Genomic DNA, 27470 nt, shown 5'->3' with positions numbered 1-27470 from the left:
CGTTGAGAAGAGACAGTTCGAGTTCAGGAGAGATAAGGGCACAAGAGTTGCATTTCATTATTAAGGGTGATCGGTGAAAGGCTTATAGAGAAAGGAAAAGAGACATGTGTGGTATTTATTAATCTAGAACATGTTTTTTGGCCGCGTGAATTGTAAACTGTTGGAAGTCTATAAAAGGTTGAGCTGGAATGGAAAAATCGAAGACTCATAAGAAACTTACATGTGAACCAACAAGTAAGTGTTTGAATATGGGAGGAAATGGATAGAGACTGCAATTGGAAGAGGAATTCGACAGGTATGCTGTCTCTCGCCTACATTATTTAAATTAATATTTATCTAGAAGAGATAGTAAAAAAGAGCCTACAAAACGAAGACAGCATTTCGGTAGCAGATAGAATGAATAGATGTATACGCTTTCCAGATAATATGCCGCTTGTTACAGAATCTGAAGAGAAAATTAAGATGTTAGAAAACTTGAAGAGGGACTGTGAAGAATATGGAATGAAAATAAATGATAGAAGGACAAAAGCCATGGTGATTCGAACGAAGGGGTCGGTGTCAAATATAGAACTAGAAAAGTAGAAAATAGAACAGATGACTAGTTTTCGATACCTGGGTAGTATTATTAGTGATGGTGTGAAATGTGAACGTGAAGTAAAAGGTAGGATAGGAATGGCGAAAGAAGCTTGTAGGAGACAGAAAATACTATTTTGTGAGACCTTGAATAAGAAACTGAGAAAAAAGACTCTTAAAATGTTTCGTGCGGAGTATTGTACTGTCTAGGCGAGAATCTTGGACATAACAGAAAATTAAAACAACTGGAAGCTTTCAAAATGTGGGTGCGAAGAAGAATAGAGAGAATTAGATGGGTCGAGCAGGAAACGAATGAAATTGTCTTAGAAATGGTGGGGGGGAAAGAACAGTTTTAAATATTATTAAGAAGAGGAAGAGAAACTGGTTGGGACATTGGCTAAGAAGGAACTGTATCATGAAGGAGGTGCTAAATGGTATGTTGGCAGGAAATAGAGGGAGAGAGTGAAGCAGACTACAATTAATGGACGATATCAAAGCAAAAAATTCGTAGGTGAAGACGAAAAGGTTAGCGGAAAACTGTGGAGCATGAAAGCTGGCAGTTGCAGCAAGTAACTTACCAATAACGGCAGAATACCTGTGATGATGATAAACTTTACTACGACTTATTCGTTGTTTCGTCTGTAGTTAGTTTTACCCTTTGTTTAAGGCATGGTGCTGTTGATCATTCTGTGCGTTAGCCTCTATTAAGCCTGAATATGATATTTTTATATCCGTCCTTCGTGGTGTTCAGTTTTCATTTTCTACCAATACGTTGAATAAGCAACCGTCCTTTGTGTAATCATGAAATCCTTTGTACAAGCTTTTTATCCTCCTGTCACGAATTTGAAATTCCAAAAATTCATATAAGTATGGGCAGGTGGATGAATATTAAATATACAAGTTTCTGTAATCTGTTTATGAAAATTTTTTAAAAGATATTCCTGCTGTAATAAAGTTCGAAAACTTCTCCGTTTTTCGCTTTAGAAGTACGTGGAGAGTTATTAGAACTTGGGAGAGAAACAGCGTTTTCTTGAGAAATGCATATGATTAACCCACAGAGACTAACTAATAAAATAAACTCAGGTGAGAGAACATCAAAAGCTTTCTCAAAACCTCGCTTCTTCGGAGCATATATTCACAAACATAAGATTTCATTTCTTTATGCTCCCATGGCTTTCAACGTTTAGTAAGTTAGAAACCTAAACCCAATTAAATTATGAAAGAAGAAAATGTGATTTATTATTCAAAACATGTATCTATCTCTCCAGTAAGGAATTACGTGTGTTGATTTTGAATTTTGTCTCGAAATATATTGTCAGTAAAACATCCCATACTCAGTTCTTGTTATTTATGATTTCTTAGTTGTGAGGGGAAATGCTGAAGAGAAATAGACCACATATTTGCCTGTGTTGTGAGAGGTCTTTGGTTCGATACGTCGTGTGATAATGATGGTAGATAAACATATTTGTACGTAAAATAGTGTTCAAGAATTTTGTCTGAATTCTTCCATTCTATTCCATAAATGTTATTGCATTAATTGTTACACTGTGATTCATCTTTACGATTGGGCTCCAACTTTTATATTTTGTATTTCTTCTTCCTTGTTCCTTTTATTTATTTATTTATTTATTTATTTATTTATTTATATTAGTAACATGCAATTTCACTACGTATTCATTACCTCAGGCTCGTATGTTTCCGAAATTAATCCTGAAAGCTAGGTCATAAAATGAATGTATTACTTTGCTTTCTTTTTGCGAATGAATTAGAGAGAGAACAAACTGTTGAAAAATGGTTCAGAAAATATGAAAACCTTGCAGAATGTTTTGTTTCTTTATTTGCCAAAGAGAATAACTGGATGAGCTGTTTTCACGGCAGCGCAGATACGCAAAGAGCATACTCTATTTTATGCCATTACATCGGTAATTAAAGGACAACGCTCTTAAAAAATCATACTTACAAGGAAAGCTATCAAGAAAAGAAAACTTGCACAAGTTGAAGAACATATTGAAATATGGAAATATGCTTACTCTTACGATTCGCAACATCGTCGAACCGGAAGAAGAATGATCGGTCCACCATAGCCCCTAAAAGTTATGTACTCTGGTCATACACGCCAGAATGTGATACACTGGAACCTGTTTTCTCACGAATCCAAAAATTGCAAACTCAAGATGATAACAGTCAGTGGTGATTGGGATTTCTAGTACGTCATTGATGTGAATCGATGTCAAATGGAATACGATAGACGATCCTAAATTCCAAACGAAGACGTTTACCCGGTGGAGAAAAGGGACACGCTTCAACCACAACGCAAAAACGGTTTTCTATTATTATTATTATTATTATTATTATTATTATTATTATTATTATTAGTAGTAGTAGTAGTAGTAGTAGTAGTAGTAGTAGTAGTACTAGTAGTTGGAGGATCAAGAGGAGGAGTTGTGGTAGTAGTATGATTAGCATTATTAATATGAACAGTATGATGAGTAAAAATAATAATGAGAAGAAGACAAGAAATAGGCTATATTGGGGGGCTCGTTAAGTAAAAAAAAAACTTCGACCTTTCTTGAGTGTCCTCTAGCACCGGTATAACCACAAAGAACCATACCCCAGCCGAGATTCGAAGTCAGGACCCTTGAGTCGCTGGCTTCACGCCTCAACCAACACGAACATTAGGTCGGCAATAAGACGAAGAAGACGACAAAGGAATAATAATAATAATAATAATAATAATAATAATAATAATAATAATAATAATAATAATAATAATAATGATAACCCTATACCAGCGGTTCTCAATTTAATTCAGATCACGAATCCCATATTATCACATCCTTTTGCCAGCGACCCCTTATAATTTGTGGCTTGTAATGAGCTTGCGTCTGATTTTTAATATACCTATTGCGGAGATCTCAATATTATTTCTACAATAATAGAATCTATTTCTTGTATATAGTGGATACAGTAACCTCCCTCAAAGCGAATAGATTAAAACCAAATTTGGTCCGTTCATTCATATTGCAAATATGGAATCCGATCCGTCATACTGTTTCAAAATGGAGGCCGTTTAAAAATTTTTAAACTTGATAATTCCCTTAATTTTTTGTCATATGATAAAAAAGATAAAGTGCATTTGCATTCTTTTGCTATTTCAATATGCAGTTCTCATTAGTTTCATATCGTACCTCTTTCATTTAAGTTAATTTTTAACCAACTGTGCACCTGTTGAAAATGTTTAGTAGATCATTTTTTTCTTGACAGTATGTATACAAATAGGTAAAAATTGTCTATCAGAGCAAAATTCAAAATAGTAATTATTTACAAATATTTTCCGGTATTAGATTCTAATTATATTTCTTTCTTTCGCTTATCTTCGCGACTCCCAGGTTGAGAAACCCAGTCCTAAACTATTTCTTCTTCTTTCATACCTCGTGTTGCTGTGGGTTGAGGCGTCAAGCCAGCGACTCAAGGGTCCCGAATTCAAATCCCGACTGGGGCATGGTTGATTGTGGATTCTAAAACCTTTATAGCAGTGCTAGAGGACACTTAAGACGGGCCGAACACCTTGGTTACTTAATGGGCCCAACAATACATTTGTTGTCTTCTTCTTCTCATTAATATTATTATTACTAATCATACTGCTCATATTAATAATACTAATCGTACTACTACTACTACTACTACTACTAATACTAATAATAATAATAATAATAATAATAATAATAATAATAATAATAATAATAATAATAATAGAAAGTCATTTTTGCGTTGTGGTTTCAGCGTGTCCCTTTTCTCCACTGGGTAAACGTGTTTGTTTGGAATTTACGATCGTCTATCGAATTCCATTTGAATTCGATTTGTATCAATGACGTACTAGAGATCCCAATCAGCAACGACTGTTATCATCTTGAGTTTGCAATATTTGTCTTCGTGAGAAAACAGGTTCCAGTGTATCACATTGTGGCGTGTATGACCAAAGTACATAACTTTAAGGGGCTATTTGTGGACCGATCATTCTTCTTCAGGTTCGACGACGTTGCGAATCGTAAGAGAAAGCATATTTCCATCTTTCAATATGTTCTTCCACTTCTAAACATAAGCAGACTAAAAGTGATTTTTGAAATGACAAGTAACTATGAATTTTTAAAAGGTTGGTTGGTCAGACCTACACAGAGAAAAATCCGTTCTGCGGACAGCGGTATATTGTACACATATACGATATCCTCTTGCTTATTATAGAAATCAGTACGGAGCATACGTTATCCGTATGCTACATAGGCACTGCCCTTAGGTGTTACATCATGCCGTTGCAGGAGGTCTGACATCTAACAGTTTTCCGTGTATCACATGCATATACTTGTGTTACCTTCGTCAGCTATATGTTATGCACGTCCATTTCTATGTGAGATCCTGACCGCCTACATTGTTCCATACGAAAAGTACGTATAGATGGAACACTTATACAGAAAGTATTACAAAACATGCGTTTTCAGTTATACGTCTGTTGTAAGTTAAGTCCAAAAACTACAGGAATTACGCATGTAACCTATCTTTTTAAGTACGCCACCTACAATTTTTTTTCTCAGTGTACTCTAGGCATATTCATACATTAGAGAGACATACTCATATAAGGCAAATTTTGTTTTCAATGTATTTGTCTTGAAGGTGGGTTGCTTACAATGTTTGTATGTTTTATTAAGATTTATGGTGGCGTTTCATCATGATTGTTAAATTACACAAAATAATGTTTGTAAACAACTATTCACGGAGCGAATTGTATATTGTGTTATATATAATTCACAGAATCGTTGATACCTGAATAAATCTCTTGTCATGGTGATGACAAATGATTTGATTTCATTTTGAGTTTAGCGTCCAATTCATTAGCGACGCTCCCGCCGGAATTCGAACCCGGGTCTCCAACACGAAAAGCGAGTACGCTGACTGCTTTGTTACAAGTGCCTGACGGTAACAATAACAAAAATACCTTTATTTCCATGGTAACGATATCATCAATGCATTTAAAAGCTACAGCAGAGTCAGTTAGAAATGATGATATGATAATGGCAAAAAGAGACAGAAATTTTATGTATCATCATAATCATAGGATAATTTTCAGAGGTGAGCCTACAGAATGGTTGACTGAGCAACTATCATTATTTCCATGGTAACGATAACAACAATAATACATTTCAAGGCCACAACACAATCCACGTTACTTTCAATTAAGTTACCAGAATTGCCTATACATATAATATTAGGAACAACACACATAGAGGAACTGTACCAAAAGTGGGCCCCCATTTTGTTTTTTCCATATATCTAAGAAAATATCGATCAGAAAAAAGTGATATTCAGGCTGAAAATAATACGATATGTAATTGCTTTGCTTGTTTCTTCCCATAACAATCAAGAAAAAAATAGGTTGAGAAAAAATGGATTTTCATATGGACTGCATTTTCGGCATTCGAAAAAACTGTTCCAAAACCGGGCCCCTTTAAATTTAGATAAATTACACAAAACGAAAACCTGTATTACTTAAATGAGTTACGCATTTAAGCTAAAAACAACATCCTAAACACTGGGGATTAAAATAAAATGAAATATGAATGTTTAAAAGACTTTATTAGAAGAAATTGAAACAAATTCCGAAAAGTAAAGAGCACACTAAAATTGAACTTAAAACTTAAATATTCTACATTCTAGTGGCCTAAATGCAATCTGAGAGTCTTTTTCTTAACTCCAGCACAACCTCCATTCTAGATTAAACTTGTAAACTGAAAATGTCTAAACTTAAATATTCCACATTTTACTGGCGGAAATAGCAGATCAAAAAGTCTTTTTTTTCTTTTTTAAGCTGTAGAACAATCTTTCAAATAGACTAAACTTGACTGAAACTTTCAAAACTGAAATATTCAATACTACTGGTAGAAATAAAAAATCTAAACATCTCTCTTTCTGCAACCTACTTATTTGGCATTAAAAAAAATTTCTCAAACTTCAGAACCAAAACACCCAAATTAAACGTGATAAATGAAATGTTTCACAAAGTTAAGATTTCTACTGGCGAAAGTCACAAATATAAACGACTTTGGCAGTCTCCTCACAATCTACATGGGCCCACTAAAAGCACATGATACAATGGACCCAGAGTTCAACTCTCGTATCACTCAAAAAAGTTTCAGTGCAGAAGGTGCAGGTGGCATCGTCATCCATGGACGATGTTTTACCCGGTGGAACGTTTAAAGTTGAGAATATTGTTGATGCTTCCTTTTATCAGAGATTGAGCCACAATCAGAATCGTCTTCCTTGGCTCTTCCTTTCACCTTCAGCGGTATCTTTTACTTTTCTGGATCATAGGATATTGATAATGGCTTGACACTACCATGTCCTCGACCACGATATTGAGTAATTAGTTTCGGCTTTGTTTTGGGCATTTTGGACCTCTTGAAGATTGTAAATAAATTGCACGAATCATGAGAATTTGGTATGAAATATATCTTTTAATTTTGCACAACATAGTAGGGGCTCGCTTTAGGATTGACAAGGGGGCCCACTTTACGACCATACATGTTTCTACTTTCGCTGCAAATAATTTGTCACTCCTACGTCTAAATTACTAGCTAATTACATAGAACATACCTCTTACCATTAAGATTAAATAAATAAATAGTTGGTTCAATTATCTCTTTACTAACTATGGAAAACAATGCTTGCTCATCGGAGCTTCAAAACTTTCCACTGCATGAAAACTCGTCAGATGTTCATTGCAGAACAAAGGAATAACTGATCAACACAGGAACTAGCGCTGCATGCAACAGCAACGATAAACTACAATTCAGCTTATTTCTAGCATTATACGCCAATACCCGGAGCAGCAATTGAGGGGGCCCGCTTTATGGACCCGGGCCCGGGTTTGGTACAGTTCCTCTACTAATAAGATACTCAGCGGTGAGTCTACTAAATTTCCGGCACTCTGAATTTCGCATCACAGACACACATTAATTCCAAACAGTAGAAGGTTTGCAAAAACATTTCAGCGATTAGCGTAACGGATGAAGCCTATTTGTGTCATTTTAAATGTAAATCACTGTGTAACATAACACGGAGAGGAGTTTTGTGTCTAACAGCGAAGCATGAGTGATCACTCTAACGTTGCCAACTTGAAAAGAACATCATCACATTAATCTTTGGTCACATTTTCTCTTCGAAATTTACTTTTTAAGGCTCATTTGTGTGTTGGTTTATTGGGTGATAACACTATAGACATTTTTTTACATGCATACACACTTCATTCTCTGTATAAGTGCAAACATTAGCGTATGAAACAGGGAGTGAGATGAAAGCATGGTAGAACGAACGTAATTATTCAAGATACCGACTTACGTATAATATGGCAGTAAAATTTGAAACTAGGTTTCAAAAAAATAAATTAATATTCAATAATGTCGCTTTTAGAGAGAGGAAAAAATGGCGGGTTAAGAGCCATTCATTCGTCTGTGAAGTTATTTAATAGGTATTCGGAGCCATGGAAGGTGGAAATGTGTTGCCCAAGAAATGTGTAAATTTATTGCAATCTCGAATTCAAGTTTTTTTTGTCAGCCATAAGATTTTCTTCTGTCGTCGAGATAAATATAAAAATAACACAGCACTATAAAAAGTGTAATAATTGGTACATTTAAAGTCCATACAATATAGTTTTTATTTAAAAAGGCATTAAATGTTGTTTCTAAGAACGAGTTTATATAGGAAGTGAGCCTGAAGTTTCACAAAGTTTCAAGAATCCAGGCTGAGGCGTCAGGGACATGTAGAACGGAGAAACGAGTTCTATGCGAGAAAGAGAATTGAGAAGCTGGAAGTACCTGAAAGAAGGAAGAGGGGAAGAGCGAAGATTGGATAGAAGGAAAAGATAATTTGAAGAGGGAGCAATGGAAAATAGAGGATTTACAAGATAGAGAAAAGTAGAGGAAATGAGTTAGACATAAACGTCGACCTCATATAACATGGAAAAGGCGAAGACAGAGAAGGAGATTCACATTCTACATAAGCAACTCTACCCAAAATTTAGCTCTTATATTTGCAATGTAGACCAGCACTCATCTACACTGGAGCATATCTTGGATTAACCATTTGTAGTTTGAACCAGGAGGGGACATGATGCTTAATGTTAATAATTATCCCCTCAAGTACGAAGGATCTGGAGCTCAATCCCAAACACTGAAGATTTGTAGGAGATGACATTCTGCCTTTGAATTTCTTTTGTGTTCTCCCGTTTCCTTTAGCACCCTGCATTAGTGCTTCTCACGAGACAAGGAATAAGATTTTTTCTTTCTGTCTCCAGAGTTTTGTACAGTCAGCGTCAAAAGTTCTCTCCGTTTGATGAAATTTGTTTCATAAATAACTTCAGAATGGAAGGACAATTTGAGTATAGTTGTCAGTAAATTAAAAAGAATATATTTTTCTGCACGTTCCAGTCATACCACCGTTATTCCCAAAATAAATGTTACCAAATGGAAAGAAATTTTGTCGCTGACTGTACAAATCTCGTCTCGTCTTCATTCTCTCCAAAATCTTTCTCGTCTCGTCTCAATTATGGAAACGCTTTTCTCGTATTTTTTCTTGTAAATTTATGTACAAAGTTTATGGTCTGCTTTTTAAAATTTCGTTTAAAGTTAATCGCAATCCTTTAGCGTCACGAGAGGTCGAGGAAGGGTAGGATTTAAACCATTTTTGTAATTGGAGCATATTGTACAATGACTTACGTATATTTAAACGTTGATAATTTCTCTGCATTGTGTTCGTACCATCACTTTATCAACTTACAATTTTTATATTCTGAGTAGGGCTGCCAACTGACCGTTTTTTCACCGGCCTGGCCGGAAATATTGCTGTTATTTTGATGAAATGCGGTAACCGGTACAAACTTCTTACCAGCTCCTTTGTGACCAGTTTTTACAATTTTGTATCTAGTTGAAGCAATTTCATCTGCTTCAAAGTATAGATTTAAAAAGTAAGTTTCATTATGTAAATCTAAAACTGTCACCTTTCACCATCTATCAACGATTAATAATTTTGTTAATCTGTTTAGATAATTTTAAAAAGATGGCATTGACTGTATCAGGAAAAATTTGGAATTTACTTGTAAGGAATTTTATACATTTATTGAGAGTGAAAAAGAATTTCATAAAGCAATTTCCTGTAATTAAAGTATAAGTTTAAAGAATAAATTTCGTTTTCCAAATCCAAAATTGTCACGTAAAGATTAATATACTTTTGGTCATCTGTTTCGATAATTTTAAAGAAGTGACACTTACTAGTAAATGTATTAAAATGATCAATGCCGATTTCAGTTTCTTGTTTGTAGCATAATGTATCTATTCAGCTCATTAGTGAATGTACTACGAGGTGACCAGACGTCCCGTTTTAGCCAGGACAGTCCATTTTTTCAACCGTTATCCAGTTTTTTTTTAATTCTGAAACGGGACATCTTAATGTCCCGTTTTTAAACAAAAATGCCCCAGGTGCCCCGTAATTATTATTTAAAATATAAATGGTCAATGCAAATTCTACACTCTTCCGCACCAATACTCATTGGCAAGGTTCAGCCGTGTCTGGAAATTCTGAATATCCAAATGGGAATTGAGTGTTCTGTGGTTCAAGTGGGAATTGAGTGGGAATTCTGAGTGTTTAAGAAGTTAAAAGTATTGTTGGGTAGTACTTAAGTTGGGTAGTAACGCTGTGTTATCACTCTTGCTTGCATATTCTGTGAATCGAAAACACTGCTGAGTCCCAAATTGCCATCTGGCTGACAGATATTTACCCTTCACCCCCTTTCCCCTTCGCCGATTCATATGCATCCCGTTTTTACAAGTAAAAATTCTGGTCACCTTGATTCATTAAGGATATGCAGAATACAGATGCTAATGTACTTTTGTTCACGATAGTACATTTCCTTCCCATGGATGGGTCCGAACAGAGATACTTCACACATAGACCTATATCATAGGGAATTTTGAGGGGTGCCGTTTTTCTTTTTAATTTTCGAGAATTGGCAACCCTAATTTTGAGTCATTAAATAATAAATCAGTGATCGAGATCTTGGGTGAAATAGTGTTGCATACGAGACTCTAGAAATTTCCCGTCTCGTTTGAATCTCGTCTCGTCTCGTCAGTAACAGGTCTAGAAGGTAAAAACTGGAGGGTGGCAGCCAGAACGCAGGCTATGAAGTTACATCATGAGTTTACTATAAACTTTAAAAAAAATATATATATAATAGCTTGAATTATTTTTGTCACTCAAAAGACTGGGGCCTAGCCCCCCCCCCACGGTTTCGAACTAGATCCGCCACCGTCTTGAATTTAAACAGAGATGCCTGGTCTCGTTTGCGAGACGTGAGTCGAGCCATCGTGTGGGTATCTTTCATTCCACTAATTCTTCCTTTCTCCGTCTCTTTTTAACTTCAAAACATTCGCTCGTTACTTTTTAAATAAAGATTTCATGTACTAAAATGTCAAAACAAGACAGACTTAAGACAAAGCTTTGACTGAAATAGTAACGTTTTCCTGTGGTGTAAGAATTGAAACCCTTGGTACACAGGGACAGAGGTGTGAAGAAAAAACATAATTTTCACTAGACGTTTAGAAGTATTTTGTCAATCCGCAACAATGGAATCCCGCTCTTTAAATTCCTTCTAAAACTCTCTACCGATCACTTTAGCGGCTGTTATAACACTGTATCTATCCATCGTCATTATTGTTGTGCAGCCGTTAACAAGTTACACTCCTCCCATTCATTTTCCGGTAATGTGCATCACGCCAATTACTTGTTTAGTGTTCTGTTATGTGCTTTAAAGTTGGGTTAATAGACCAGGAAGGCGTATTCATTAAGCACAACAGCAATCGTTCATAAAGAATAAAGAAGTGTTAATGGGAAACAGTTCATGGATTCAAGTCATCACCATCAACCACCCGATTCTACAACAGAGAAACAAGAGAGGAAATTGCTACAGACGAGTTGCGAATTCACAGCACGTTTTTCTTTTTATCTTTTGGAACAGGTTATGGTAGCAATGAGTTGGCATATTTACTGTTCTTGAGATGGAAAGAAGGTGGGCGGAGCTCTGACCATTGTTCGCAACGCAACAAATATAGACAAGAATTAAGTTCGTCAGTGAATAATTTCCAGTTGCAGACTTAGTGAGCATCCTAAACTTATCTATCACCAGTAAGTACATCCTAACTGTATTTCTCGGTTCTCCTATACTAGTGAGCGAATATAGTTTATTCATATTGGGGAAGATACGCGTAAAATGAAGACACCAGGGCACAGAGATCTGAAGGTGTAATAATTCAAAACAAGACAACGACGCTTGCCCCCCTCCCCCCGTTAAACACAAACAAATATATGTGACAAGAGTAAAAAGCAAGAAATTTATTAAATCAATAAATGTAGCAATAACAAATAAACTATATATTGCCTGTGATACCCGAACGTAACCTTTTCAAACGAGTGTGAGTGTATATGTACAATGTAAGACGTTTGTAAATCCATACATGACTTCGTTATACGTATATAGCTAGTGTAGCATCGTCATCCAAAGGTATGACAACACCAAGTTCACTTCCGACGTGGATGTCAAGGGTATGACAATACCAAATTCACTTCCGACGAGGAACTGAAAATTATGAGGATACCAAATTCACATCCTACGAAGAGCTGAAAGGTATTTGGCTACCAAATTCACTTCCGACAAGGAACTGAAAGATATGACGATACCAAAACTTACTTCCGACGAGGAACTGTAAGGTATGAGGATACCATTGGACGTGACAACTAAAGGTGTCATAAATTACTTAAACCAAACGACAGAGAAACAAGGGAAAATAAAGTGTATATTGTGGTAGATGTATGAAATTAGAAGCTAAACATTAAGAACATTACACAAAGTCGTTTTCAACGTCGTGTTAAGAGTTTAACTGATGCTAACTTCTATATATAGAAATACTTTATTGATTGGAAAAGACCATCAACAACTTTTGTGCTGCGTTGTCCAAGAGCATTAGAAGAAATCAAAGAAGAAAAAGAATTACTTTACTGAAACTTAAGTTCTCCTAATGTATTTCAGCAACACTGCGGAGAAATCGTGGATGGTCTTATTTTTAATATATAAATCGTTGTTTACTTCATTAAACGTGTTTCTAAATACGGAAGTTAGCATCACACATATACTCGAACTATTAATGCGATGCTAAAAACAACTATCAATAGATCCCGGAAATTTTACATCTTTCATTTGGGAATACAGACAAGAGATTGACATTTCATAAAAGGGAAAATTCAGTGGAATTTTAGAATATACTCGACCCTTTTTTATCACTAAATATGGTTTGAGAGGGAAATACAAGAATTCCTGGCATTGATTCTTCAGTTAGTTTCTTTTGGCGGACATACTCTGATTAAAAAGGAATATCTCCCTCATCCCCACAGTAATTCGCACGCTACCTCTTACAACAGTAGAAATAAAATTGAGAAGCATCACTGACACATTTACTGCTATGACATCATTGCTACATCACAATCCAGCTCAAGAAGACGATAACACAATAGACAGTTGAAAATCTGTTTTAATTGGGATTGTTCCCTGAAATTTCACAAGTACGCATAAACATTAGAATGTATTTTACAAGGATAAAATTCAAATTTTGACCAAAGCATATATTAACTAATAAATAATAGCGTTACAGTTTCGGCAAATTAACTCTGCCTTCATCAGACACATTATGCTGACCTTTTATCAGACACATTGATGAAGGCAAAGTTAATTTATCGAAACTCTAAAGCTATTACTTATTAGTTAATATATGCTTTGGTCAAAATTTGTCTTTAAATCTATACAAGAAGTTCTAAAGCTAGAATGAGTGGTAGCAAGGAAAAGAGGGAAGATTCTCCTGCACAAAAATACGAATGTACCTTCGTAACGAATGTTAATACAAGGGGCTTTCTATATGAGTGTTGGCATGAGTTGGATTCCCGGTAAGGTTGCTAGGACACAAACCCAAATATTGGTTCACTTCTTAGTTTAAGCTGTTGGCTTGGCCTAATGAAATCTTTGTGATAAAAATGGAAATCATATTCTAATAAATAAATAAATAAATAAAAGAGATAGTCTACATATAATATCGAGAATAATTGTTAATAACAAACAATACACAGAAAGTGCATCTGTCGTGTTCTCGGAGTACTTCCGTTTCCTCCTACATTCCCATTCCACTAATTCTTCCATCATCAGTCACCTGCCCTAATCATCCGTTTCCCTTAGCCTAAAAGACGTTATCGTGGGACGTTAAACTGAAAGGTTTCTTTTCATTTATATAAGGCGTATTTATTCACCGAATAACGCTGCGTAAGAGAACTAGCGTAGGAAAGAAGTTAGTCAGGCGTAACCATTTGAGTTCTGTTTCTACGTTTATTATTGACCTCGTTTTCTTATCTACGAAAAGAAACTATAAAGGGTTTCGAAGTTCAGCGTTTTATGTAAGCGATGTTTGGTTTAATATCAACTGAACTCCTTTGAATTCCAATGCAACATCATGGCATCACAAGGGAATAATACGGTTTCTGAGAGTTACGATATTTTCAGCAATTGCATACATGCAATATATGTGACCACTTCCAGTACCAGTCGCTTTATTTCGTGAAGACGAGTTGATTGGTATATATGTTGAATGTGTGCAACCGCTGGAAACACCACACCACCGGAAACTGTATTAGGTACAGTGTAACGAAAATGACAAATTTTGGTACCGATCGATTTCTTTCGTCAAGATGATTTGATTGACATACATGATGCATGTGTGCAATCGTTGGAAACGCCGCACCCCAGAAACCGTATTAGGTACTGTGTACCAGAAATGGTTGACCGAAAGTGATCAAATGCCGTGGTGGTACCAAATTTCACAAAATTAAATCCCCACGTTAAGCGGGTTTGCATATCCAGGCTCCTAACTATGAAAACATTTACGCTCAGTCCAACCTCAATCATTTCACGAATTCAACCTGTTTTACATATGTTATTAGGACATAATATCGATTGTGATTTATTCTAAAAACACTTTTATACATTGCAAGAGCTGTAACGTCCAAATATTTACTGAGAACTCATAGTCGTATCGGAATAAACAAAAGCGAGTATGGAACAGTAAACTGCTATAACAAAAGGCAAAAGAAGATGTGCAAAGGCATACAAAATGGTCGAGTGGTTTGGGTCGATACACTATCAATCACAGGTTTGTGAGTTCAAACCCTATAGCAAGTTGTTTCTTTTTTTAAGTGTCTTCCTATTTTCATCTGGAGGCTGAAAATATTTCTTTGAGTAACTCATTGAAAACTTCTTTTGTTTCAAATTCGATTAGAACGGAACATTATATGAATTGCGAATCTTAAATCCATAGCTAAAAAAATGAAGTATACTCACTACTCTATTATCCTCTGATTTGTAACGAAACACTATTTATAAACAGTGGTGACTTCAGAAAATTATCCTCGGGGGGAATTTCAATATGCGGGTGGAGGGCAAACATTGGTAGTCCACATTGAGCACGATCGAATATATGGTCCTGAAGGCGGAAATTTCTTAGCTCGAGAGGGGCCTCAAATTCTCCCTCAGATCACGTCCTGAAAGCATCATTGCTTAAAAGCTTTTCGTAACAAATATAATATTACACTTGTTTCTCGTTCTACATTTAGAATTGGTAAAATCATAACTTATAGAGGATTAAAATAAAAACATAAAAATTACAATACTAATCATGTATAAATTATCCTGTAAGTTACCAAATTTGGGTCAGATCAAAACTCAAATATTTGTTTTCGGATTGCACTTAGAAGTAAGTCCTCTCTATATAATCCTGATTGGAAAGCCATGTTTAACACTAATTAATTAATCAATATTTATACGAATATTTTTTATTTTACTATTTTTACTATTCAATAGTATATACACTTCATTTCCAAAATCAAAATCTCGAGAATGTATATTGTACGAGTGCAGACTCGCAAATAAATGATTATTTATTATATATATTGGTCTCTATTCGAAATTCTATTTAATCGAATCCGACAGGAACACAAACAGAAATATCGAGAACAGGTGAAAAAAGAGAGAGAAAAAAGCGTTATACCCGGCGGGGACTCGAAGTAAGTTCGAATGGTGCTTTACAAGCCGAACGCCTTAGACCACTCGTCTATGGTAACAACTAGTGTTTGTAGCAAAGGCTTCGAATAGTAGTTCTTATTACAGAATAACATTTTCTATTGCCTAAAATTTAAACCTAATTTACTTTGATATAATCGGCGGGGACTCGAAGTAAGTTCGAATGGTGCTTTACAAGCCGAACGCCTTAGACCACTCGTCTATGGTAACAACTAGTGTTTGTAGCAAAGGCTTCGAGTAGTAGTTCTTATTACAGAATAACATTTTCTATTGCCTAAAATTTAAACCTAATTTACTTTGATATAATATATCTATTAATTTGTTTCATGAATGTCTTCGTTACCTTGATGAATGATGTATGTCGTTGATATAGATTCTATTACACGTTCTTTCGTAAATATTATAGAAAGTATCAGGGTTATTTATGATCTTTCATGGAAATTGACTGGCGCATGCGCAGTACACAGACAGTTCAATTGGAAGGCGAGGAAGGAAACGCTAACACACTGTTAGAATGTTTCCCTCGCAAGCAGTAGTTCCCAACCGAGGGACGGCGGGACTCACTTCGTCCTCCTGGGGTGGCGTGAAGGTTTTACGAAGTCCCTTCGTTGTCTTATATTTCTTGAATGATTATACACAATATCCAGTCACATCTACACATTTGGAAGTGATAAATCGTAGTATAAATAAACCGTCCTCCACACACAGTGATTGTTCCTTTTCCAAGATTATAAACTGAAACACTTTTTATTTCAATAGAATATAAAAGTTTCAATGGGAGGGGTTACAACTCCCTCAACCCCCCTGGGTCTTCGATATGTCACCGCCTAAACTGTAACTTTCAAGTTAGAATCGAAAAATGGAGAAATGGACCTACTAAATATACTTTTAGTTCATTATACATTTTCATAAATAAAATATCCACATTTACAATGACAGTAAATGCTAAGTAATTATTGTAAATCTTTGTACTTTCATTTTCCCTCTTTCTTCTCAATTGAGCTTGAAAAATGTAAAAATGGGAGGTTAAGAACTTCAAATATTACCTATATTTTAGCGTATTACGGAATTATATTTAATAGAATCCAGCAGGATCACAAACAGAAACGTCAAGAAGAGGTAAAACCAAATTGTACTGGGGTGGGAGTCGAAATACTCTTGAATGGTGCCTCAGAATCTCTAACCGAATGCCTTACTCCACTCGGCTAATGTGACAAGTTGAAAATATAGTAAGCGTGTTTCATGTTCAATCTTTTGTTACAGTATGAAATTTATTTTGTATTCTCTGAAGTTTAAGCCTATTTTGGCCTGATGTAATAGTCTGTTGAAATTGTTTTATGTTTACGGTATTCTTTACTTTGACGAATGATGTTGTTAATATAGGTTCTATTACGTATTCGTTCATAAATATTACAGCAATTGTAAGGATTATTTATGATCTTTCATGAAAATTGACTGGTGCATGCGCAGTAGAAACAGAAAGATGCACTTTACCGACATTTGTCATACACGCCAGAACGCAAATTTCTAACAGGTTCTCAAAATGCCTCGTTCTAAAGGTTGTGGAGAATGTCTGTTGCTCTGAGAGGAGAAATCATAGGCTGAGCAAAAATGGGACAAACTGTGCCTCAGATTGCTAGAGATCTGGGATGTGACAAGAAAACGATCAAGAAATGGGTTCAGCGACATGAAGAAGGTGGTGAATGGTTCAGGTCTCGGTCAAGAAGTGGAAGGCCAAAAGTGACAACTGCAGTTCAAGATCAAGCTTTAGTTACAGAAGTAATCAACAAACCTCTACGCCACACGTCAATCCTCTTGGACAAAGCCAGAGAATATAATTGTTCTCACGAAACAATAATAAGAAGATTATTAGGGGCTGGTCTACACTGTTCAAGACCCACTAGGAAGACTCTCCTGACTGAAACTCACAAGGCCAGACGAATGGAATGGGCACAGAATAACATAACCCAACCTTAGTCATATTGGGACTTAGTCATCTGGACCGACGAGAAGGTTTTCAAGTCTAACCAACAAGGCGGAGTTATATTGTATAGACCGCGCGGAACCAGGTATGCTGAACAAAATATTATCAGAACTTCTTGTTCAGGACGAATATCAGCACATTTTTCGGGTTACATGACGGCTGCTGGTCCTGGAGATTTGGTTGCGGTGCCTCAGAAAATGAACAGCAGTGTTTACATTAATATCCTTGAAAAAAACGTTGTTACCGTCCTTAGAAAGAAACTTACCCGAACAGGAAGAATGTATATTTATGCATGACAACAGTGTTGTTCACACTTCCCGGCAAACACAAGAGTGGCTAAGTGAACATCCAGAGTTAATTTGTATTGAGTGGCCCCCTCTATCACCAGATTTGAACCCAATTGAACATCTGTGGGCCTACATGGTGCAAGAATGGGAAGAGAGACGTGAAGACAGAGACCAAACGTTTCTTCAAAATCATGTTATGGAACTGTGGCAACATTTTCGTGACACACCGTCGTATTGCTCGAGACTTGTATCTAGTATCCCCTCCAGACTTCAAGAAGTTACTGACTCTGGAGGTGACTACACGAAGTACTAGTGTGTTATTTTATGTGTAAACATTTATTTAAGTTTCATTTATTTATTATATTTTTTCAAGAGCAATACTTTCGTTCTTCATTCTTTTCCTTTGCTTGTTTACTTATTAGTTCGTTAAAACGTAAAGGAAGAGTAGTATATCTTCAAAAAGTATTTATGAATTTACTTTGAACGTTTCTAAGAATACATTTACTTTTTTTCTTACTCTATATCATGCCCAATATTACTTTCATTTCAGTTAATTAATAACTTTATTTCACATCTCGGATAAAAGTATTATTGTTTTTTTAACGATATTTTTCCTTTTGATTGTGTAATTTCTAGTTTCATTGAATTATCTTAATTCGAATGAATAAATCACATTTTTTTTATTGTCCCTTCCTTAGCTAAGTTCGAATTCGAGAACAATGTGGTGTAATACAGGCCGGTAGCCAGCCCAAAAGTGTAGGGGGGTGACTGAAGTTAGGGGGGCCCGAACCAACCATATTATAGTTCATCACCATATGATAGTTCATTTGCAAGCCTACCGTGGAAATTTTAGATGGGGCCCGCAAAAATTTAGGGTGGGCCCGGCCCCCCTAGACCCCCACTGGATACGGGCCTGGTGTAATATACATTCTTTATTCTTCATATTGTGCAGTAATGACAATATTAATTATTTTTCATGAATCCAGTTGATTTGTGAGAACTTGGACAAACATTAACTTGGTGATTCTTTACGCAAGCGTAAAACACATTTTAGCAGTTCTTTATACTTCACAGCGATGAAACATTCTAGCAGTGTGTTAGCAATTCCTTCCTCGCCTTCCAATTGAACTGTCTCTGTACTGCGCATGCGCCAGTCAATTTCCATGAAAGATCATAAATATCCCTGATACTTTCTATAATATTTACGAAAGAACGTGTAATAGAATCTATATCAAAAACATACATCATTCATCAAAGTAAGAAGAACGAGTTCATGTAACAAATTAATAGATATATCAAAGTAAATTAATTTTAAATTTTAGGCAATAGAAAATGTTATTCTGTAATAAGAATACTACTCGAAGGCTTTGCTACAATCACTAGTTGTTACCATAGCCGAGTGGTCTAAGGCGTAAAGCACCATTCGAACTTACTTCCCGGGTACAACGCCTTTTTCTCTCTCTCTTTTTTCACCTGTTCTCGATGTTTCTGACTGTGTTCTTGTCGGATTCGATTAAATACAATTTCGAATAGAGACCAATATATACGATAAATAATCATTTATTTGCGAGTCTGCACTCGTGCAATATACATTTTCGAAATTTTGATTTTGGAAATGAAGTGTATGTAATATTGAATAGTAAAAATAGTAAAATAAAAAATATTCGTATAAATATTGATTAATTAATTAGTGTTAAACATGGCTTTCCAATCAGGATTATATAGAGAGGACTTACTTCTAAGTGCAATCCGAAAACAAATATTTGAGTTTTAATCTGACTCAAGGTTGGTAACTTACAGGATAATTTATACATGGTTGGTATTGTAATTTTTATGCTTTTATTATAATCCTCTATAAGTTATGATTTTACCAATTCTAAATGTAGAACGAGAAACAAGTGTAATATTATATTTGTTACGAAAAGCTTTTAAGCAATGATGCTTTCAGGACGTGATCTGAGGGAGAATTTGAGACCCCTCTCGAGCTAAGAAATTTCCGCCTTCAGGACCATATATTCGATCGTGCTCAATGTGGACTACCAATGTTTGTCCTCCACCCGCATATTGAAATTCCCCCCGAGGATAATTTTCTGAAGTCACCACTGTTTATAAATAGTGTTTCGTTACAAATCAGAGGATAATAGAGTAGTGAGTATACTTCATTTTTTTAGCTATGGATTTAAGATTCGCAATTCGTATAATGTTCCGTTCTAATCGAATTTGAAACAAAAGAAGTTTTCAATGAGTTACTCAAAGAAATATTTTCAGCCTCCGGGCGAAAATAGGAAAACACTTAAAATAGAAACAACTTGCTACAGGGTTTGAACTCACAAACCTGTGATTGATAGTGTATCGACCCAAACCACTCGACCATTTTGTATGCCTTTGCACATCTTCTTTTGCCTTTTGTTATAGCAGTTTACTGTTCCATACTCGCTTTTGTTTATTCCGATACGACTATGAGTTCTCAGTAAATATTTGGACGTTACAGCTCTTGCAATGTATAAAAGTGTTTTTAGAATAAATTACAATCGATATTATGTCCTAATAACATATGTAAAACAGGTTGAATTCGTGAAATGATTGAGGTTGGACTGAGCGTAAATGTTTTCATAGTTAGGAGCCTGGATATGCAAACCCGCTTAACGTGGGGATTTAATTTTGTGAAATTTGGTACCTAACTTATAGGTCCCAGGCCGCTTCCTTCCTTCCCCAATCTTTTCTTCCTTCCCTTTCCACGGATAGTGTGCTATCCGGGGCGTCATCTCTTACACGTTACCCGCTAAATACCGTAACTATAGACGCCGAAACTCCAGAAGTCTAAATCCTAAATCCTAAGTTGATTTACATGTTGCATGAATGTAATCGCTGCAAATACCCCACCTTCGGAAATTGTATTATTCCCCATGACAGACATTTGCCAGCATTTTTCTTTTTTCTAATTTTACTGAATATCTAAGAATGTAATAAATAAGAAAAGAAGCAATGACGTCTACAGAGTAAATTAATAATGGACGTTTGGTTTTAAAACATGAGGAATTTGACATAGTTTATAAATCTTGTTTAAACTTTCATTGCTCCATTATCTTATTTTAAAGTTATCGAGTATTCAAGTCGTTATCTTTCTTGCGTTTGTGGACGATGCATTAATCTCTTTCACCAGTGATAATGTGAGAATTTTAAACCCGATAATCCTGGCAACGCTGAAGCAATGTGTGTTGCTTCATATGTGAATGCACTGTGAAGTAGTGGTTTCTCTTAAAGTGCTGTACAATTACATATAGCAAAGGTTTGTTAGTCTGTAGATGAAAAAAAAACACATGAATGTCGGTTTACAGGACATACGAACCTTATGTTTTATAGCCAACGAATGGTAATCAGCAATAACATCAATTTGATATCAGCTCTTTAAACTCTAAACTGTACATTTCTCCTACTATTAATAACACATCTCCCAGTAGTCACACTATTGTTCTCGTACAAATAGGTGAACAAAAACTTTCACACGAAGCACACATATATCACTCCTCATGGAGCTATAGCCAACAGTAACTGATTTCAACTGCTTCAACTTCACCTGGTCCACAAACTTAAAGGTGTTTATAGTATCTTCGGAAGCGGTTGGCACCTAACAGTCTTGAGAGAAGTCGGTTCACCAAATCTCTGCCAGTTTTTTTCCCTTTCCCTCTACTTTCTTTCAGATTTTTATGATACTATATTCTTCTTGTATTTTGTTATTATTATTATTATTATTATTATTATTATTATTATTATTATTATTATTATTATTATTATTATTATTATCAGTAGTAATAGTAGTAGTAGTAGTAGTCTTTATAGACTGTTAATATTACATGTCTGAATGATGTTTGACTGTTTGCATAATTGAGGGATGAATAACAGAAATACAAAGATATTTAGGTAATAGATTTTCATATTTGCATCACTCTGAGAACTGCCATTTGAATAAATAATTAAATAGTACACAAAATTATCATACAAAAATAGATTAAATATAGTCTAATCCACTTAGACCTTATATTTAACAAGAAACTAAAGAAGTGAATACTGACTTAGGTTGAAATGCATTTCATTACTAAGGACAAGGGAATCACTCCTCAAGGTCGACCACTTACGTCGTCACTCTTCTTACTTTTAAGGCAAAAAAAAAAAAGAGTGCTTGGTTCAACAAACGAAGAATTTTATTTTCTTGCGCAATTACAGGCAAAATAAAGAGAAATGTACTTTACATTATGTCTGCAACAGTAATGTATATGTCGTATGCAGCTTTCGAAAAAATGTTTCATCTACATAAATGTCGAATTGGACACTTTATCAGAAATTTCTTTTCCAAACCCTATTAGAAATAGAGTCAAAGTAGCCTAATCTAAAAATATTTATTATTAAAAGCAACTGTCTTTATAATATGTATGGAAACTAATAAACTCATACAATACTCTTTAGTGTTATTTGCTCGTATTGGAATAGTCAATTTCTGATCGTCTATTATATAATTTGTTACTGAAGCAAGTGAGAGTGTGACGTAAAACGGTTTGTTTTTCTGGAAATAATAATAATAATAATAGTTACATGTTAAACACAAGAGTTAGATTACCAGAAACGAATGGAAACACTTAAGGAATTTAGACGTCAAAGGAAAACATACGAACGTAAAACTCAATAACAGTTACTAATAGAAAAATTTTAGACAACAATGGATAACATTTAAAAATAAGTTCACCGTTAATGTGTTTTACATAATGACTTCATGAAATATTGTATATTTCTGAATCCTAGACGAGGTAGTTTGCCGCAATTTCGTGCTCAAAGGTATGAAGTTGTTATGAGGTTGTCTTGGTTTCGCGGCATATGATATGGAGTTTATTATTATTATTATTATTATTATTATTATTATTATTAATAATAATAATAATAATAATAATAATAATAATAATAATAATAATAATAATAATAATAATAAACAGACTCACCACCTTACTTCAAGGTTTAACTAACTTGACGCTCTTCCTCGCCTAGCGCTTCAGCCCGGGACGTTCGAAGATTTAGTGGACTCTTCCGTGCGAAAGACTTCAGGAGATGTGTACCTAATTTAACGCTTAGTCTAGAAGGAGGCAGATGAATCAGTGGTAGAGTGCTAACTTCTGGTGCCTGGAGTCCCTGGATTGTAAGCTTGTGGGAGAACATTATCGTTTCCTTGGATTTTCTCTGGGTATTTCCGTTTCCTCCCACATTCTCATTTTCCGACAATTCTTCCATCATCAATCATTCACTTGCTTTAGTCATACGTCTTCCTTAGCCTAAAGGGCTTAATCGTCAAACGCTAAACTGAAAGTTTATTTATTACAATTTTATAGTAAATACTGAAAATGTACTCAGTATTTCGTATAGATGTACTTCTTTCTTTTAATTCTTCTTAAAATATAATGGAGTTGTCTTCAATTTGTAGTTCTCTTGGATTAAAAAAATATACAGTATTAGCTAATGTCAAGGAAATTTCATGTTACTAAATACACTTGAACTTAACTAATATTTAAAATAAATTACATAATTATAACGTGCAAAAATGCAGTACATGTTGATATTTACTATATTTCGTATGTATTTAGTATATTGCCATTTACATATTTTTTTGTAGTGTGTGTATGTCTCTTCCTTTCAGTAATTTATTTGATTGTTGGCTTAACTTATACGTAATTATTTCGTTTATATTCAGAATATTAATTATTTTCATTATGCAAACATTATTCTTATTCTTATTTTTATTTCGTTGCTTTTATTTTCGATTTACTTTTTTTATGTCAATAGATATTCAAACTGTCATACTTATACCGTACAACGCTGTGACACTTAGTTGTCCTTTTTGTTAATTTTATAATTGAGTCCTGGTGACTGCTTCCCAGAGACTTCTCTATTGCTTTGCTACTTCTAAGTTCTGGATGTACAAAGATGGAACAAAGTAGAACAATCAAGAGTTAAAATCCGAATGAAGTTTTGGTTAAAAGCTGTCTTTCTATATGCACTATTGTCCATGTTTGTTCAACTTTTTTTTTTCGAGAAGTTTTTGATACTGTATTCTTAAGTTTAGAATAGCCAATAAAAATTCCTGATAAATATGTTCTTATGCTTATAACGAAAATAAGGTGATTTTACGACCTAATTGATGACAAGATGTTTAATACCAAGTTAACATGATGAAAATATTTGCCTGTTTTGACTACTGAGATACTCATTATTTTTTAAATATTAATTTAGGCTGTTTTGATTATTCCCGGTCGCCTTTCTGTCATTATTAAGACTGTTCACCATCTCCACTCTCGTTCGTTGCCCGTAAAATATTCGCATTGCACATATTATTATATGCGTGTATTTCACTTGTCCATTATTTGATGTTAATGGAAGAATCTTTATGCTCTTATCGTTTGATGATCCACTTATTATATGATACATGCAGCATTGAACATCATAGCGCCCTCTTCTTGCACGGAAATGCTCGGCCACAAATCACGGGGCTGGCTCTCAATGAGTTGCATTAAGAAACGATTCCTCGTTCACCGTGTTTCCCGGCAATTTCTCCCACTGACTACCACCTCTTCTGGTATCTTGATCACTTCTTGGAAGGGAAGACATTCCTTGATAATCGGGTGGTGCAAAACGCAGTTGAGGAAGCTTCAATGCGTAGAGACTGTTGAGTTTTTTTTTTTTTTTTTTTTTTTTTTTTTTTTGCACTACAGACTCCAAACTTCTTTTACCACAGACTTGGATTCTTTGAAAAGAAAAACTTAGTTTACCGTATCTGAGAGGCTATAAATTTATTTTAATAGATAATAATAAAAAGTATTTTCTCTTCTACGTTTCAATAATTACAAAAAACATTTTTTTTCTGTTTCTTTCAAAGGTGAAATATTCATCTGTTATGGATTGGAGCCAGAGGCATCTGTGGATTATTTGTGTATTGTACTTCGGATGTTTATTTACTATGGCAACAACGACAACAGACAGTGAATCCTCTAAATGGGGTAAGTACTCTACATTAATACATAAGAATATAAATGTTAGCATGCTTCAATCATAGGTGTATCTATCATAACGGAGGCTGACAATCGTAAGTGCATATTGTCATTGATTCTCTTTTTCTATGTTTTCATGATCCAAGGATTACCCAATTATGTAACGACTTTGTTACAACCAGGGTCCTATTTCTCAAACAAATAAGCTTTGTAAAATAAACATTCTAGAATAATAATAGATGTTATTTCTAAATAATAAATCTAATACCTTGATTTTTTATGATGTCATATTATATACAATGGTGGAATATCTGATTTAGAAAATTTTTACTTTAGCATATCAAGACTAGTGATTTTAAGAAATATGCCTCAGCAGAAGGAATTTTACTTTAGTTGCAGTGTTAAACAGTCTAGGAGGCTCAGATGGGCAGGTCATATAACCAGAATGCAAGAAAGTAAGAATGCTTTCGAAGTTTTAACCTTAAATCCAATCGGAAAACGTCCATTAGGAAGACCTAGGCGCAGATGGGAGAACAATATTAAGATAGATCTTGCAGAAATAGGAATCCAAAGTAGAAACTGGATCCAGTTGGCTAAGGACAGAAATCGATGGAGAGCTTTTCTAATTGATCATGGGTTCCATAGGCCATAGAGTTAGTTCGTGTTATTAAGATTATAAGATTAAGTTAAGTTAGCTAAGATTATAAGAAGGACACGTTTGCAAATATAACGAAAGTGAATATTTAAGTCATAGTATGCATTTGGTATTTAAGTTTTAAATTAAGATATGCAATTCTCTTTCCGTAAAGATTAAACAACTACGATGTTGGTTCGATAAGACGCTATGTGAGTTGATGGTGGATATCGTGAATATAGAGTTAATCGAGTTCATGTTTTATTCCACCGACATTGTCGTTCCACGAAATCTTTCATAAACATTCAGTTTCTCTAACCATTTGGCTCCTTTATAATACAGGACAAAAACGTTAGGGGCCCCAATGCATAGTACCTCTGGAAACCTCGTTTCATGCTGAAAAGAATGAATTATAAACCATGACTTTCCAATGAACAGTGTTGATGCAATAGCTATTTCACTGTAAGTCCACGAATAGGGTTAATGGGCCACAGGAACTTACTATGTTATCCATGGAACCTAATTTTTTGTGCATGTACATATCTTTGTTATGTTTATCGAATGGACTAGGTTTGATTCGGATGTCTGGATGACAGGTTTATGTCCTTTCCTTGTTATCAGTGGCGGATTCTGCCCAGGGCCGGGGTGCCTAGGCCCCCAGTTTTCTGAGTAACAAAAACAATTTAAGCTATTATTTATATATTTTTGGAAGTGTATAGTAAACTCATCATATATCTATCACAGTCTGGGTTCTAGCTGCCCCCAGTTTTTATCTTCTAGATCCGCCTCTGATTCTTAGTTATAAATACTGTACTGCAAATGTTGTAACCAGTGGCGTATTTACGATTTTGTTTCGGAGGGGTTTTTGCTAACTTTCGGGAGGACTTTATCTGAAAATGTGAAAATTCAGCAAGATATTTCATATACTTTACTATAGTAAGTAAGATTTCGGGGGGGGGGCTTAAGCCCGGAAGCCCCCCTAAATACGCCACTGGTTGTAACAATGAAACGTTAAACATTCCACAATCAAATTATAACTATTGCGTAAGCATGAGGCCTATTGTTTCATTAAAAACAAAGCGGCTAAGGAATGATACTGCACAATATTGGTATGCAGAAGCTTTGATGGAAATAAATATCAGTTCGTAAGCATATGGTTATTATTATTATATTCTTATTCTTATTCTTATTCTTATTCTTATTATTATTATTATTATTATTATTATTATTATTATTATTATTCTTGTTATTATTATTATTAATATTATTGAAATTTGAGAACTTAATGCTGAATCTGAAATCATAGAAGTGGTCAAAAGATAAGACGTATGATGAACAAGAATTAAGGAATGGAGCGTGATGTATGTAGGGTTTACGAAAGGGAGCACGAAGTACGTTGGGCTGACGAAGGGGGCGCCAGATAAACGAGGTTGTGAACCACTGGGGTAAAGCGATGAAACTATCCAATAATAGTATATATATATAAACTTTCTCTTACTTTTACTAGTTAATTATTCTTAGTCGTAGCACCCAAAATAAGCTTAACTTTTTCGTTGCTGTCTTTATATGAATTTCATCCTCTTTTCATCTCATTGTGAGAGAGATTGTAATGTATTCTAACATGCATTGTTTGTTTATTATGTCGTAGCGAGATTTCTAATTAGCATGTTTGTGATTGCGCTTTAAACTTTCATTGTGTAAACATCATTTAGTATTTTAAATAATGCCATTTTGGTTTTGTTTGCTTGTT

The 27470-nt window shown here is 34.9% G+C and overlaps 1 protein-coding gene across 1 annotated transcript in view; it reads left to right on the top strand.

The window, feature by feature from the left end:
• The window catches only part of LOC145672103 (ly6/PLAUR domain-containing protein 6B-like), a 57928-nt gene that overhangs the window by 19109 nt on the left and 11349 nt on the right, over positions 1-27470 (top strand). The window contains exon 2 of the mRNA XM_081741371.1: positions 24975-25095. Within this exon, the coding sequence (XP_081597497.1) occupies positions 24993-25095 (103 nt within the window). The 5' untranslated portion in view covers positions 24975-24992. The remainder of the gene's footprint in view (positions 1-24974; positions 25096-27470) is intronic.

This window comes from Thermobia domestica, chromosome 15 (assembly GCF_964235325.1).
Source record: "Thermobia domestica chromosome 15, izTheDome1.hap1.1, whole genome shotgun sequence".
NCBI lineage: Eukaryota > Metazoa > Arthropoda > Insecta > Zygentoma > Lepismatidae > Thermobia > Thermobia domestica.
Note: the sequence above shows the minus strand (reverse complement) of the source record. Positions and strands in the feature narration are given on the sequence as shown.